At 38.0% G+C, this 17,517-nt stretch overlaps 1 protein-coding gene across 4 annotated transcripts in view; it reads right to left on the bottom strand.

Moving 5' to 3' along the window:
- Positions 1–788: 788 nt before the first annotated feature.
- KLF12 (KLF transcription factor 12) overlaps positions 789–17,517 on the bottom strand; it is a 447,122-nt gene continuing 430,393 nt past the window's right edge. For 3 of the 4 annotated variants that reach the window (XM_015439340.4, XM_065532966.1, XM_065532968.2), the window contains one exon: positions 789–10,363. In XM_015439340.4, coding sequence (XP_015294826.3) covers positions 10,182–10,363 — 182 coding nt within the window. In that variant the 3' untranslated portion in view covers positions 789–10,181. The remainder of the gene's footprint in view (positions 10,364–17,517) is intronic. The other variant, XM_074022140.1, reaches the window with a different exon arrangement.

A 17,517-nucleotide genomic window follows, 5' to 3' on the forward strand; every position in this document is an offset into this window, starting at 1 on the left:
AATACACTCATATCTTTTTAGTGACTAAGGACACTGATCCTGGAACCAGATTGACTGGGCAAGTCACCAACTCTCAGTGCCTCACTTTTTCATTGGTAAAATTTGGTTAATAATAATAGAACTCAGGATTTTTGCAATGAATAAAAGGGAACAAATAGAATGCTTAGAACATTGCCTTGCATCTGGGAAGTACTCAAATATTATTTTAAAAATTACTATCTATCATCTATCACCATTCTATGTAATTATTAGTAGTATTTAATACCATTCCCTTTGTAGAATGGAATTTTTCTAGTTCTCTGATTAAAAGACACTAGTAAGATACTTAAACAGATTTTCAAGTGGTTATTTGAGCAATTATTTAAAGATATTCTACTCATTAATGGTCTTATTTTCAAAAGCCTTTATAACCCAGTTTTCTTAAAAATCTACAGCAATCAGCTAACTGTAGCAGGTGTTAGATGAATCATTCTATACTTAAATGATACATAAAGTGGGAAGAAATTACAATCTCCAAGGATTCAATTCTGGACTCTGAAAGATGCATTTTTCATATCACTTTATATTTCTGGACTACTTTTTAATTTTATATTCATTAAAATATTAAGCTAGCAATCCCTACTTAGGTGCTGGGTGTTATGAAATAAAAACGTTGCTTTTTTAGAATAGACTCTATTTTGTTCTGTGTTTTAAATTACTATACACAAATGGTAAAACTTTTCATAACAAAGGTTTAATTAGAATGGTTAATAACTATGATTTCCAAAGCGTCTGAGTCAGTTAGGGAGTTTTGTTCCATACAAAATGCTTTATTTAACCTTCATGCCTTCATTCAGATAATTATACAAATGCATACAGTTAAAGGTTTAAACTCTATTTCAGTTCACAGCTCAATTCATAGGAAAGTTGAATACAGAAAAGCAATGCACCAACAGAATATGTCTGAGACACCATTAAAAAACAATAACACTTGTTCATTTAAATCTCTGAGAATAGACTGGAATAATCATCCTCTGAGAGAATCTCATTAGGAGGGTCTCCCTTTACATTATCATAGGGCAAAAAAAAATCACCATTTTACAGTAAAAGGAAAAAAGCTCTGAGTATATTTACAATACATACACTATACATAAATACAAGAACAACACTTACATAATATTAATAAACTTATAACAGGGGTTGCCTAAACACTACAGAGTATATAAATGCAGAGGAAACTATTGGGAAATTAGGTCTTTAGATAAACTGGAGAAATAAATTCATTTGCAATTAAAATTCTGAACAGAAAACCAAATAAAGATTTAAGAACTCAACACATTTGCTTGCCAGCATCATGAGGGGGCTTTATCCTTTAATGTGTAGGACCTCCTCTGGGCACTCTTAACTCTCTGGGGTCACAGACCCAACAGTCTTTTGTAAAATTACATCCACAAAGCAAATCAGATGCAGCCCATCTATTCGATTTGCTGTTCAGAGGCTTCAAGCCTAGAATAACTCTTTTGTAAACTAAAGGATGTTTTTGTTATTTTTACACGGAAAGATCTTGTGATCCAATTACCACGTATAATGAGTTAAACGTCAAGGAAAAAAAAAAGATGCCTGCTGGATTTGGCCAAAGATGATATTTTTCTTTATTCCCATGTATTTTTTTTCAAATATGACTGAGAGATTTATTCAAAAGAACATGACGTTAGAATTGACCCCCACACACCAAGAACAACGTCTAGACTACTACTAATTATAACTAAGTCATTTTAAGTGGCAGGTGGGTATCTTAAAGGTGGTCTGTTCTCATCATTTCACAACACAAAGTTCTGAGTACATTCTTCTATGGACAAACATGAATTTGCTGGTTTCTCTTTTTTTAAATGAGCATGTTATGATACACATAATTGCATTATGATGCAGGATGACATAATACATAAGACGATGTTTTCAAGCTGGTTTTATAAGTACTTATCTCACATCCACAGAGAGTTGGTTTGCCATGTGATGCAATGTGTCCCACAAAGACATGAACAAAACAATACAGTCACTATCCCACAGGGGGACAGTGATTTTTCAAAATGAAGTTTTAAACACAACAAATCGTGGACAGACACGTCGATAGGAAAGAGCCTTGAATATAGGCACCAGTGCCCCAGTTCAACAATATCCATCCAATGTAATAAAGTTTGAGGAAAAAAATATACACTATAGTCTGGATGTAATTACAAAATTCTGCCATGGGAAAACTAGAACACATTTTTTTTTTTTTTTTTTTTTTTGCCATATCTTTGGAGCATGAAATTAGCAGAAAGGGAAGATGTTGGCATGTCCCTAGAATATCTTACTTTTTGATTGCTTGGACACTTTTATCACTAGATTTGGATCCAAATTCTATCCTCCTATTGACCCTTACTTCTCAACAAAAATGAATCTCTGTGAAAGTCTTGGTGAACCTGCTTTGGAAGAAGACGCAATAATTCACACAAGGAGTCCATTCATTGGTTCTTGCCTTGCACAAAGGGTGGACTCTTGTCTTAAACACTTCAAATTTCTAGAGATGAAATCCAGAAAGAAAAAGTACTGAGGCGACTGTTTCCACTATTCATCTCTTTTCAATTCACTTCAAGCTGTGGTTTTTGTTGTGGAGAAATTATTGCTTGTGAAACCCAATTAACTGAGAAGAGCCCCAGTCTGCAGCAGGTTGTGCACATGGAACACTTGCTCTGAGCATGGAAGAGAATTTGTTTATACAACTTTTATCTCTTTCCCCAGCCAAGTAACAGGGAGAAAGATCATAATTCAGGAGATTCATTTTCAGAAACAGAAACACTATGAGAAATGACATTCTCTTAATGTTTTCTAAGTCCATTAGTACTTCCATGAATCAATACTGTCAGAGACCTTGTTCTACACAGAAAAGTGCGAGGAATTTCATTTCTCTGATGTTGGACAGCTTCTTACATAAAATTCAATTAAACTAACAACAATACTATAAACAAATTATTTATAAGACTATTTAAAACATTCCAACGCAGAGCTGTTAAGTGAGAACTCTGAAAAAGAATTATCCATTATCTCTCCTTTATCATAATCTGCATGTTTGATTGCCACCCCATTACCAACTGCAAGAGTGGGCTCTGATATTAATAACTAGTTGCATGGGGGTGAAAATTTCAAATGCATCTGAAGCAGATTCTAGAATGTCTATATTGGTGGAAAGGCATACAAAGAGTTGAGGAACTGAGAAAGTGTACTCAGGCTAAAATGCTACTAAGTATTTGAATGATTTTGGAGCTCCAGGCCAGACATTTATGAGAAAAATGACAAGTTCAGGGAGACAACTGGTTGCTATTGTTTGTTTGTAATGATCCTTCATGCATGACTTTCCAGGAGAGGCCTGATTTCAAATATTCAGTACCATTGTTAAGTCATGTGTTGTATCATGTCCCGATATTTCACTTGAAAAATATGATGACTACTCATGCATGTTGTCCGTAATAAAATTACTGAGAGTCAGGAATCTGGGAAGGTGGTTTCGGGAAACCCACGCGCAGTGTGGTGGAGTGGAAAAGACACAGGCAGACCTCCAGGTCACAGACAGACGGTTTCACTTTCCTACTCTGCCATTTACTATTTCTCCATCCACAAACAACTAAGCCACACTTCCCATGCCTTCGTTTCCCATGCATAAAGTGTAGAAATGTTGTACAGGTTGGAGATAACGTATCTAAAAATTGCCTAGCCTATCGCTTGGCACATAGTGTTTAATAAAGAATAGCTATTATTTTCATCGTTTGCTGAATGTGTAACCTTTCACGGTACTTCAGTTTTTTTCAGACAACACATGGAAAGAAGCCCAGTCAGAAGACTTGACTTCAGTGAGATTAAGGAACCCGGCAGCTTTCCTTTGACACTCAATTGGTTATTTTACCCCCTCATCCTGGTACATTTCCTTCTCCCTCTTCTTTCTAACATTGGGAGGAGAAAACAGTGGATGTTTTTTGAGGCCTGTGGTCTGAGTTCATCGTGGAAGTCTAAAGCCTGAATGTTTAATCACAGTCCTACTTTTAAAATTGCCCTTACCCGATGTGTGACTCTCCATGAGTATAATTTTACTGATAGCCTCAGTAGCTTGTTTGGGTGAATTTGTGCTCTGAGATGGCAGGGTTGGAGAATTTCCAGGGTTCATGGTCTATTCACATGAGTCTCATTGCATATTTCTATCCATGACTCCACTTTTAGCAGTACAGTAATTACAGGAAAGAAACCTGTGAGCTTCTGAATGTATATCTGGTAATTTTTAGGACTAACTTCAAAATTGGTTAAAGGCTAGGCTTACTAAGTGTCAGTAGTACTTCAACAGACTTTTTGGTGAGAAATGATTCTGCCAATATTCCTTCCAAAATGATTCTTAGATGATAATAGAAAATATTAGGGGAAAGGGGAATGAAGAAATGTAAAGATGAATTTGTGCGTTTGGTATGACTGGATAAAATGAACAAGCAAACAAATATCCTTCAGTCTTTTGCTCTAAATAAATTGGTGTTTTTAACTGAGCAAAACTTTTTGAACCATACATACTGTTTCATAAGTTTGGGGCAAATGACAGTCAACTTTTTATCCAGAAATTTTAACTACCATATGCAATAGTGTTCATTGAAGATAAATTTAATGTTCAGATTTGTGTTCTTATATTCTGCAAGTTAGAAAGATCAAATTAAGAAATGTTAATGTAAACAAGATTAAGTATATTTGAAAGATATAAATGCTTTTTTTGTGGGCATGTGAACAGATTTGATTTACTATGTGCATGTATTTACTCTCTCTGTGTGTGTGTATGTGTGTGTGCATTCACATGTGCAGGAAAAAACCCAGTCTTATTAAGAATTATTGCTGTGTAAAAGTATAGGAATATCTCATTGGTCATAATGTTTACTGACAGGCACTTTCAGCATTTAATTTATTTCTGAAAATGGGCATTAGCTTATTTCTATTGCGAGTATAGATTCATTTAACCTGTGGCCATATCCATAGCACTTAATCTTGTCAACATGTAGTTATACCTAAAAGCAGTCTCCCTGGAATAAAACAAGAATAAACACCTGTATGATTGTTTCATCAAGAACCACTCTATTGAGGAGGGAGATAACTTAGAAAAGAGAACAACTGTGAGATGCTCCTCTTTAGTACAAGCAAAATCCTGTGCAGCTGTTTTGTCCTTTTCAGGAAAAGACATTACTAGTTTGGAATCGGTTGTCTGCAACTTAAAATGACTTCATTATATTTTAAACCATCCTGGCTAAACCATGACAAGTGGCCACTCTATTTTGAACAGAACACGAAGAACATGCTCTGACAAAGTTGGACAGAGTTCCCACGGCAATATTGCTCACTGTGTGTAAGATATACAAGGCATATCTGAACAAGATTTTTCTTTTTATTGTGATGAAAACTAGAAGCTCTTTTTCCCAACATACTTCATCAAACTATTTACAACCTCTGTAAAATTTGTGAGTTTGAAAATACTTTTTCCACTATCACATAGGTTACGAATACAGTAAAATATCTTCACTCTATTTTTTAAAGATGCAGTATCCTTCTATTTCATTTTCTTATGAAAATCTGGATTTCTATTGCAATTGCTCAGTAATTAGCATATTTAAAGTATCAATGGACATGGGTTACTAAACAGACATTACTCTATAATGAAACTGTGAAAATATAGCAATTTTTATGTACATTTCTTAACTATAAAATGCAGGCAGAGTCATATATAGTATTATAAGCCGGTTTCCTAATAAGGTAAGTAACTCACATTTCTAGACAGCATGGATTATTACAAATTCTTTTTAAAAAAAGTTCTTTGTTGATATTTGTTAGCCCACTGGCTGCTGCATATACAGTTGTGTACACACATGTGCATGTGTTGGCGCTGTCTGTACAGCTTAAGTGGAAGGCAGTGTGGGGATGAGTAGAAATGTCATACGGAAGACATGACTTACCAAACCCCTTTCTAAACTAAAGCCAAAACAAACTGAAGAGACTTTTTTAATGGGATGCACTACCTCAGAAAAACTAAAGGGAGAGATTTGGCCAGTGATGTTTTCTACTAGAATACATTTACCTGCTAAGTTTACAGGCAACACTGAAGAGCAAAATCTGAGACTGGATTATGAACTATGAATATTAAGGCTTTCTGGGCCTATTATGATTCCTAAGAGTTACCTCACATTCAGTCCCTTATACGCAGACTGTAACATGGATGCTGGTATTCTTAACACTGCTTAATTTCTGTCAATCCTCACTATAAATGTTAAGACACCGTTAGAACAACATCATGGCTACATTTCTAAGCAGTCATAACAACATAACAAAGGCGTATTAATACATTTGAAGGCCTCACCTCACCAGATTGATTCAGTTGCAGCTTTGGTAAGTATAATAAATCAAGTACAGAATAAGGAATACTGCATCTTTATCCATATAAATGTTATCATTCTAATGAACTGATTTCAAAGTGCAGAATTATGTTTAAAACACAAATGGCAATTTAAAGTTAAAAAGAATTGTAAAAAATGAACGCAATCTTTGCATAAACTATTCCAAATTTGAACCATAATGAAAATGGCCTCTTTAATCACCTGGAACTGGCATTTGTAAACACTGTAGCATTTTGTAAGTTCTTCTCCTGACAATCATCTTCCTTTTGCCCACTTAAGCTTTCAAGTGAATGAAAAGTGCTCATTTTTTTAAAAAGTGTGGTTTATGTTGCTGTTACTCAACTGCTTTTGAAAACAAATGTCCTATAGTGTTTTGGAGAAATGATGCCAGGCAGAAGTATAATCTTTATGGTAAAGTCATTAGAAATCTCAGTCTAACTGCCTTAATAGAACTTAAGACAAGTTATCAAGCAGGCTTCTCAGAGTCCACACACAATTGACAGAATGAGGGCAGAGGTGGATGCAGAAGCATGAATCTTTTTCCAAACAACTTAAGATCAGAGCAGGAAAAGGGATTCTTAAAACCTCAAAGGCTGAACGTCATAACTTTTCAAATACTGTAACTCCCTTGAAATCAATCCCTATACTGCAAACAGAAAATCAGGTCTACTGCAGCTGCTTAAGCTGTTAACGGCTCTATGTGTATAAGTTCCCAACCGTGCACATATCCCCAGCTGCAAACTGAACAGCTTCAAATTTAAAATCAAAGAATGCTTCTAGTTATGGAACAACTGATAAGTCCTTTAGGATTCTACTGCTTTTCTGTTGCTCACGATGCACTGTGCTTTTTGAAAGAGGCTAGAAATGGACATGAGATGAAATGGAGGCTTTTCTATGACTGAAGACATTCCATTTCTTTCTGTCCCAAACCACTTTTTCCTTTCCATGGGGAAATACTTTTAGAGAATTTGCCATATCTCAAGACAAGCCCCAAAGAAGTTTTAGTTCCTGAGGCTAGACCAGGGACTCATCCACTTAATTGTGCTTAGATCCCTTCTTAGAAGTACTGATATGTCAAAAGGTGAAAATGATGGAATGCTGACAGGTTTTATCAGTTAACTTACCATCTCAGTCTGGTTTCCACTTTCAGAGGATAAGGAAAAATGTTCCCTTCCCCAAATCCATCCTATGTTATTAGAAAAGTGCAACTCATTTAGTTCTGTGCTAAATTTAAACCAAGCTGTCACTCAGGAAGCTTACCCTGCCTGTCAGTTTTATGAATTCTAAAAACCAAGTCTACCTGTAATACTCTCAAGACATCTTTCAGCAGAGAAAAGAACTGGCTTTTTTTATGAGAGCAAGCAGGACTAAATGCAAATCTACACTTCCCTTGAGGGATGCACCGACTACTTGCCAACTAGGTGCTGGTACTAGTGCCAGGGGATTCATGGCTGTGTTTATCCCTCTCTGTGTTCTCTGTCACTGACTAGTAACCAGCGCTGGGATGCATCAAGAGACCTTTTTCTATTCTGAATGGTCACAGGCAATGTGAAGTAGGAGTTGCATATAGTACAAAAAAAACTTTCCAGGTGGTAAAAAACCCACTGGTTGATGAGTAGTAGATTGTGTAGCTCAAGATGCTATTTATCACTAGAACTGCAGCCCTTGTTGGAGGGAAATTGCCTGATGAATTTTTGAGACCTGGCAGACAATATAGAGCACATATTTGTGAAGCCATAATTTGACCTGAAAATCATTACACTGTTGCTTAATGTTTTAAAAAATTCCTTTGAATACCATCCAACACAAATTGTCCTTGTTTCAATGTTCATAGTTCTCGCTTCATCAGAATAAGATTATCTGAATTAGAAGATGATCCTAAAAAGGATAATTCTGTAACCGGAAATTATTTCAGAATGTCCAGACATTTAAAAATGAGCTAGTAATATTGTGAGGTTAATATGTGCAATTCCCAAAATCAAGTGTTTGTAATTAAAATATATTGCAAAGGTCTTTGTTGGAGACCTTTTATATCTAAGCTATAAAAAATTCTAGCAACAACAACAATAACAACAACAAAAATCTCACCAAGCCCCTCAGCCACAGAAAGCTGGAAAAAAGCCCAGCTTGTAGTGGGGACACAATATGGTAATTTTTCTGAAAGAATGCTTGTTGGTGATGTATTGCTTGTTTACTGTGTATTTTGCTAGTTGCAAAAAGGTTCATAATTTTAGGGGCTGATGGAACTAACACCTTCCTCTCATCCTCCGCACAGGATGAGTGGGTTCAATATCCCTGCAGATGCCAATGCAGGACACCTGGGTCCTGATACAGTTTAGAAAATGAAATCTGTATAGAAGAACCTATTGGAGAGTCACTTATCCTTGGCTCTCCAAGAGAGGAAACTAGCACCATGTCGGGCTTTCTATGGGAAGCATTCTCTGTCCACTGATTCAGTTCCAAGGAGAACTGACCCATTAACCGAAGAGTTAATTCCCGGCTATGCCTCCCTTGCCTTTCTAGTCACCAAATAACTGTTTTCAAACAAGAAAAGGGGAGCATAATCTTTAATTGTGGTACTCAACCAAGCTGGACAACAAACAGCAGAAAGATTACCTCAGTGCTGTAAATGGAACCAAGACATCTAAAATGCTGGGGTGTTTTTTACAATCCCTTTAGTAAGTATGAAAATTGGTAACGTGAGTCCTCAGTGAAGTTATTGTAGGAAAGTCCTTTTATTCATTATTGCTTTTCTCCTCAAGAGGCGCATTATTTCCATCTCTGCTTTGTCTGATTTTTCATGTTCACTGACTTTGCCTGGGCAGCCCCACCTCTTACCTTGGTGCCAGTGTGTCTAAGGAAGTTTTTTTCCCCCTGGTTCCTTGTAATCCAATACTAGGGGCAGGAAGAGATGATGCCTAGGTGACAGAACACTGCAATTTGAAGTGGGGCAGTAGTTTTTTAGACAGGCTCTTCCTATTCAACTACAGAACACCTCTGTGCCAGTCCATGCCAGGGCAGAGACCGGGACGAGACTTCAACTGCCCCTCTGCTCGAACAGATGAACAAAACAGAATCAAAACAAAACAAAAACAATCAACGACAAACAAATGAAAGATTCAATGTTGGTTTTCTTCAGGGCATGGCAGAATGACAAGTTGCGAGTGATATCTAGTGGCCGCCATCGCGATTGCAAAGGGCTGCCTGAGTGCCCTTTCTTTGCAGGTAATGGGACCTCTCCATCTGCTTCTTCGTTTCTACTTTCATGCTGCTTGCTGGTAACAGATTGGATGTGTGTTCTAGCTTACTCAGATCGTAACTAAAATTTCTGTAAAAAGGGGTTAAGGGGTGGGATGACGGGAGATTCATCCAAATTTAAAAGGTCTTGCTCTAGCCATCAATTTGTGGTAGGTGACCTTTAAGGTATCAATAACAAAATGTCTGACAGCTCAGAAAATGTACAAGCTACAAACATCTTTAAATGGCAGAGGACACAGCACGGAAAACAATGCCTGTCTCTTCAACATTTATGTCACTGAGCTCCCAGGCCCGCGTAAAGACGGTTCTCGTGTAGTCAGGATGGGGGTTACCTTCAGACCAAAAGAAGGGTGCCTTCTTTTTCCTCCTCTGGTTTCAGACATCGTGGGATGGTGATGCCCTTTTGTGTTAACACTGTGAAGGGGATTCAGCCCTGCTGAATTGGGTGCCGCTAAGAGATCCAGCTCTTACGCTCAGCTGGACAGGTAGCATTCCTCACACCAGCATATGCCTCCGGCGGTGCAGGGCCAAATGATCTGACCGGGAAAAGCTGCGATCACAGTCCGCGCACTTGAATGGCTTCACTCCCGTGTGTTTGCGGTAATGCCTCGTCAGTTCATCCGAACGAGCGAACTTCCAGGTGCAGCCTTCCCAGGTACACTTGTAGGGTTTCTCTCCTGGAAGAAACAAAGGAACACAAGCTTTGGTGCTCCATCCATCCCTTTACCATAATAACCAGGCCGGTACTCGATTTTGGCAAACTTGTGTTCTCAATGAATTTTTCAGTTGGTAAATCTTTGTCGGGAAACCTTACCATCCCACCAGCGGGCTGGGTCAGACAGGTGAGGGTTTCAACCTCGTCTTGCCTGCTGTGACACCTGGCAAGCTAGTTAACACTGGTGTCCTCCTTTATGACTTTGCCATCAACATATCAAAAGGCATGGATTAACTGCCACTGGATATATCACCACTAGTAGACTAAAAAGAAATCATTAAAGCTTTACCCAGTTTGATTTAATTTTAAGGCTGAAAGTCACAAAGAATTCTTATGGTCAATCAGTTATGCTTTGTTTCAACATCCCCCCACCACTCTTCCCTCCAACAACTGTATATCACTTAGATGGCTTAAGGCAATTTTAAAACACAATGTCCAAGAATGTACACAAAATTTTACTGAACAATAATGTACTCTACTACCCCCAGATATCAGGTATTAAGCACATATTGCTCATAGACACCTACTTTTTGCTTGTTCTTTGGGGGAAAATCCTAGATGCCTTAATAGAGTAAAGTTTAAATACATTTTTCAGGACTTAAGAATCAGGGTAAGCCCTGAGAAATCATCACGTTGGTCCTAGAGCTAAAATTCACAGAGAAAAGCTGTCTGAAGAAGTATGTAATTTGACCGGGTCCCTCAGTCAACTTGTAAGGACAGTAAAATATGCAAAGGCTGTGCTGGGAAAAGATACACTAGCCATTGTCCAAATGAGCTCCCAGTGGGAGTGGGACAATAGTTGACCCAGGTGTGCTGTTTTCCTGGCTCTCATTCAGAATGGGAGGCCTGTCCTCATGCGACCCCACAAACACTGATCTCTTCTGCCCCTTACACCCAACTGTCTACAATGTGCTTCTTGGCCACACGTGGCCTCTGGTGAAAAGAGTCTAAAATAGGGAAGGGAGCTATCTGCTGTTCCCCATGCATGAAGCTACAAAGTGAGTATTGTTGACACCACTTTACAGATGAGAAAACTGAGGTTTAAGGTAGTAACGTTACTCAAAGTCAGTAAAAAGATTGCATGGCTCTCAATCCAGCGCTTTTCACTATTTTACAGTGGAATGGATAATTCTTACCCCATCTAAATGTTGTCACATCCTCAGACAGAGTTAGTGTCACTTTCTTAGGTGACACTAGGTACTCTGAAATTATTCACTTCCTATTTCTATGACATCACCTATCACAATATACCATAAAGATTTCATTTAGGTGCCCTTCTCTACCAGTTTCCGAATACTTGGAGATCTGGGACTACTCTGCCTCCACTATTTCACTATTGCGGGAGCCTAGAATAGCTGCCAAGCAAGTACTTGAATGTGTTAATAAAACTGCAACATACACACACAAATACACACACATAGGAACATATATGGGAAACTATAGGACCTTGTAAATGAGATGTGCAGGTAATGCCTACGTGGGAAAACTAGACCAAACTGGACCCAACATTTTTCATTCAACTGTTAAATCAATGCTGTCTATGTGGATTCTTACAGGATCAAGCAGCCCTTTCAGAAGAGAGTGAATAGTTCAGGCCTGTTAAATCTAGAAATACTGATGCACTAATTGTGGCCCCAGGTTGCTCTAGGTTTTTCTGAAAGGGCTCCTTTTAAGAAAAAGCCTACTGCCTGGATTGACACCAAACCTCAACTTCTGATTCACTGTGGTTGTCCCATGGAGACAAAACTGTATTTGCATATGTGTACCGACCAAAGTTTGACAGAAATTAAACAAAAATTGGCAAAACTCCTAACTTAAAAAGATTGGGCGCGGTGGCTCAAGCCTGTAATCCCAGCACTTTGGGAGGCCGAGACGGGCGGATCACGAGGTCAGGAGATCGAGACCATCCTGGCTAACATGGTGAAACCCCGTCTCTACTAAAAAATACAAAAAAAACTAGCCGGGCGCGGTGGCGGGCGCCTGTAGTCCCAGCTACTCGGGAGGCTGAGGCAGGAGAATGGCGTAAACCCGGGAGGCGGAGCTTGCAGTGAGCTGAGATCCGGCCACTGCACTCCGGAAGCCTGGGAGACAGAGCGAAACTCCGCCTCAAAAAAAAAAAAAAAAAAAAAAAAAAAAAAAAAAAAAAAAGATTGGAGGTCTACTATATAGTATGTATTATTACCTACATGCTTTTATGTGTTACATGTCATGTCTACATGTTTTTGAAATTTATACTATGAGCATGGATTCTAATAAGCTGACCTAGATATAATTCATCTTTTCAAAAATACATCCATCTTTGGTACACTGAGCTGAGCTAGTTCTATGTTGGTCACTGACAGCCATTTCTTAGCTATTTCCTGTGTTGCTATGGAACCAGCTAGAGAGAGTGGAAGGCCTAGAAAGAAAACAATAAAATTTCATCTTCACTGGAGATGAGCATTGCTCAGTTGTGTAGTAGGAGGATGTGTTTCTCTCTGGGTCAGGAAGTGGCACATGGGATTAGATAAACTGGCTGGGCGTGGTTGTTTACGGCAGTAATCCCAGCACTTTGGGAGGCCGAGGTGGGAGAATCACTTCAGGCCAGGAGTTCAAGATCAGCCTGGGCAACAAAGTGACATCCTGTCTCTACAGAAATTTATTTATTTTTTTAATAAGCCAGGTTCAGTGGCATGTACCTGTAGTTCCAGCTACTGGGGAGGCTGAGGCAGAAGAATTGCTTGAGTCCAGGCCACAGTGAGCTATGACTCTGTTACTGCCCTCCAGTCTGGGTGGCAGAGTACAACCCCGAAAGAAAGAAAGAAAGAAAGAGAGGGAAGACAGAAAAGAGAGAGGAAAGCGGAAGGGGAAGGAGGAGGGGAGGGGGAAAGAAAAGAAAAGATAAGCTGCTGGATCCTGCCCTGGACATTCCAGATAGTGGAGGAAGGGGCTCTGTAACAGGGGTGCACCTGGGGAGGGGCGGTAGACAAGAATTTTCAGGTTTATCTTAACAAGGATGTGAGAGGCTGGTACCAAGGTAGAGACGATTTATACCTCAGGTACTGTCTAGCTTTTTTTGTACTTCCAATTTAGTCACTTAAAATTCTCCAGTTTTTTCCTTAAAATGATACCATACTTTTATTTTCATGTTGGCTATTTAATAATGGTAGTTATGCCCTTTCCACTTGAAAATCTAGAGCAGGGGTTAGTAAGCTGTGGTCTGCACTTTTACAATTTTAAAGATTGAAAAAACAATTGGAATATTTTATGCATAAAAATTATATACAATTTAAATTTTAGTGTCCATAAATAAGTTTTTATCAGAGCACAGCCACATTTATTTATTTACACATCATTCTGGCTGTTTTCTAGAGATGGAAGAGTTGAGTAGTTGTAACATATAATGTACGGTCTTCAATGCCTAAGACCTTTACTATCCAGTCCTCTATGGAAAGGGTTTGCCAACCCCTGATTATAAGAGATGGCCATCTCTGCTTTTGGTAAGCTTCATGAATATGTTAGCTTGTTGAACTGGGGTTATATATTACACACTGGGAGTTTGAAATGGGTAGGTGAGGGAATGTTTTAGTTACAGTTCAATCACTTAATCTCAAATTAGGATCCCTGATTCAAATTCTAACAGTCCTCTCAGTAATAAACACACATGATATTTCAAAAACTTCAAATTGATTTCTGGGCAACAGGAAATGAGTGACCCTGTTAAAAGACTCGCCCACTGAGGACAGTGGCTCAGGCCTATAATCCCAGCTACTTGGGAAGCTGAGGCAGGAAGATCCCACTTGAGGCCAGGAGTTCGAGACCATCCTAGGCAATACAGTGAGACCCCTGTCCCTGCAATCTCTAAAAAGAATAAAAATAAAAAAACGTAGCCAGGTGCAGTGGCTCATACCTGCAGCCCCAGCGATTTGGGAAGCTGAGGTGAAAGACTGCTTGAGACCAAGACTTCCAGTCTACAGATGAGCTATGATCATGCAACTGCACTCCAGCCTGTGTGACCGAGCAAGACCCCGCCTCCAAATTATAAAAATAAATAATTTTAAAAAATGAAAATTACAAAAAAAATTGAAAAAGGCTCACTCAACTCAATCAGACCTAAAAATACCCTCAGAATCTTCTGCTCATAAATAAAGTACAATAACCTCACCTATGAAGGTGAAAGTCACATGGCCTGAAGTTCAGGAGTGCCTCTCTATACTTCACCTGGTAACCAAAAGTAAGGTTTCTACATAATGATGGCGCCCCGCCTCATCTCCAGCTCCTTTAAATACAGTTGTGTTAAAATAGCCACTGGGAACACGAATGAGTTACCCTCCTATTGAGTCTGGGAAGTGGAGTTACAACATGAGAAGGATCAGAAAGTAGAAGCTGAGATGTTTGGAATTGTTTCTAAGGTGGCTATTTTAAAGGCAGAAGCAGCAGGGAAAATAGCACCTGGTAGAGCAAGGGTTTGTCTGAGCCCACAAATGTAGAGTGGGGAAACTGTGCAAGTGAAGTATGATCAAGTGTACTAAACAATCATGAAAAGCAACGGAAGAGGCCTCAGAAATACAAGAGGCAGATACTTCCCTACTCCATGAATAAAATCAATAAAAATGATATATAAATTATAAGCTAGGCCAGATGCAGTGTTTCATGGCAGTAAACCCAGCACTTAGGGAGGCTGAGGTGAGAGGATCGATTGCTTGAGGCCAGGAGTTCAAGACCAGTCTGGGAAATATAACAAAACCTTATCTCTATCAAATAAATAAATCAGCTGGGTGTAGTGGCACACATCTCTAGTCCCAAATACTTGGGAGGCTGAGGCACGAGAATCCCTTGAACCCAGGAGGCGGAGATTGCAGTGAGCTGAAATCGTGCTACTGCACTCTAGCCTGGGTGACAGAGCAAGATTCTGTCTCAAAAAAAATAAAAATAAAAATAAAAAAATTAAAAAAAAATAAATAATATAAATTAAAAAGAAAAAATAATAAAAAAATAAAAATTTATAAGCTACTTGGGGCTAAGTAACTAATGAAGACATATAATAAGGAATGCAAACCTTCCCTATGGGGGGAGGGGGAAGAAAGTATACCAGAAAACAGCAAATTTAATTATCTAAGTGATAAAATTATCCTTATAAAAACATGTACTTTTATGATCCCCCCACAAATGTTATGCATAATATTCTTTGCTCCCATTGCCCCATTAATGAAACTGGAATTTAAGCATTCTCTCACCATGCTTGAAAAAAAAAGAAAACAAGATCTTCAACTCTCTCCTCAAAATTAGAGGCTGATATATGGGGGTAGGGGAAGAGAAGATGGCTACTGTGCCCAGCCAGAGAGCTCAAGAGAGACCTATGTTTTCATTATACGCACCCAGTGCCTAGTATTTCATTAAAAAAAAAAAAAAAAAAGGAAAGAAAGTCTGTAAGTGCTCTCCTTAGACTAGTCAAATTTTAGAAATGGATACCAAAAATTTGAGTAGCTACTGAATTGTGTTTTAACGGCACACTGTATCTTATGCTTGTGCTTTGAAGCAATTTAAAGCGCACAATCTTATAAACACATTAAGAAAGCAGAAACTAACTTCATGATGAGAGTAAAAAACTAATTAGAATGATAATTAAGTCTGTAAGATATCCAGTAGTATGTGTAAATGAGCCCTGAAAGGATATAATAAAGAACAGAATTGTCCTTTTTGTCTTCTTTCCTTTAAAAACTTGTTAGAAAATAGAAAGCTGAATTTAATTTTAAAAAAGTCAGCAGCAGGGACAGAATGGTGAATTTTCCATGAAAATGTTCCTATGGAAAGAGTTGGCTGGGACAATAAATGGAATCAGACCCCTACCAGGGCCTGGGCTGCTGCTGCACCCAGGCGACTCTGCATCAGGTTGACAATGGTGATCAGAAACTTGATTTCTATTAATTTCTTTAGAAATAATGCATTTCCCTTAAATTCATTTAAATTAGAATTCCTCCAATTACGTGAATTCTGCAACACATATAAGAGGAATGTGCTAATGTGTTATTCAAAACTGTTTTCTCTGGAAATAAGCTAAAAATAAAAATAGCCTACCTACCTTCTTTGCTCCTTTTGTCCAACTCACGAGTACACAGTTAATCCCTTTTGACAAGAGTCTTTAAAAATGTGTTTAATATTTTTCTGAATAATCTAAAGTTTTGACTTCACTTTGATTTGATCATCTTTGATTTTGGTTTCTTGTATTCAATCTATGAAATAGCAAACTTACAGAAAAAGGTATTGTGCATTTATTTGCCAATAAATCTTAATAATTTTTTCTTAAGTTGAGACATTACATTTTTGATGTAAAGAGAAAAATCAAAGAACACTAGTTGGGTAGCAGGTGTCTAGCTGGGTGATCCCATGCCAGTGCTTGGTGTATAGTTCATTAACTTCTAGGTCTTCAATTCTGAAGGGATGGTCTCTATGTCCCATGATAAATCCTTAGGCTGTTTCCAGCTTTTGTATTTTTTAAAAAAGAATATGACCATTTTCAGCACAATCTGTGCTTCTCCAGTTCTGTGAAAAACCTGGACTAAACTAGAAAAATTTCTGAAAAAGAAACAAGTTAACCAACACTAATAAGAAGCGCATCTATTTTTTAAAGTGAAATAGTCCTCTAAATGTTAAAAAAACACAATATACCAAAAAAAAAAAAAAAAAAAAAGGGTGAGGGAGGTGTGGTTGTTATTGTTCATCCTAAAAACTCTTTAACTCCAGTGCGGAGTTCATGTTAAATACAACTACGTATGCATATGCAGCATATAAAAATGTAGGTATTATATAAATAGAATAAGTGTTCTGGGAAAATAAAAACTCACATCAGGTTTTTTTTTTTTTCCTTGAAATAACTAACTGATTTGTTATGAAAACGACTGTCTCTTTCAATTTTGGTTAAAGAAAAGGATTAAGAGTCACTAAGTGCATTTCCATGACATTTACCCAGCAGAAGGCAGAATAAAGTCTAAAGAAAACACCAGGTATTGAATGAATTCCCAAAACCCACCAAACAAAAATAACTTTTTCAGGTACCTCCCATTTCGCCATCTGAAATGCTGAAAGGTAAATGTGTACTGAGACAAAAGACAGGTGCCCTTTCATATTAAAATGACA

This window comes from Macaca fascicularis, chromosome 17, assembly GCF_037993035.2.
Source record: "Macaca fascicularis isolate 582-1 chromosome 17, T2T-MFA8v1.1".
Lineage (NCBI taxonomy): Eukaryota > Metazoa > Chordata > Mammalia > Primates > Cercopithecidae > Macaca > Macaca fascicularis.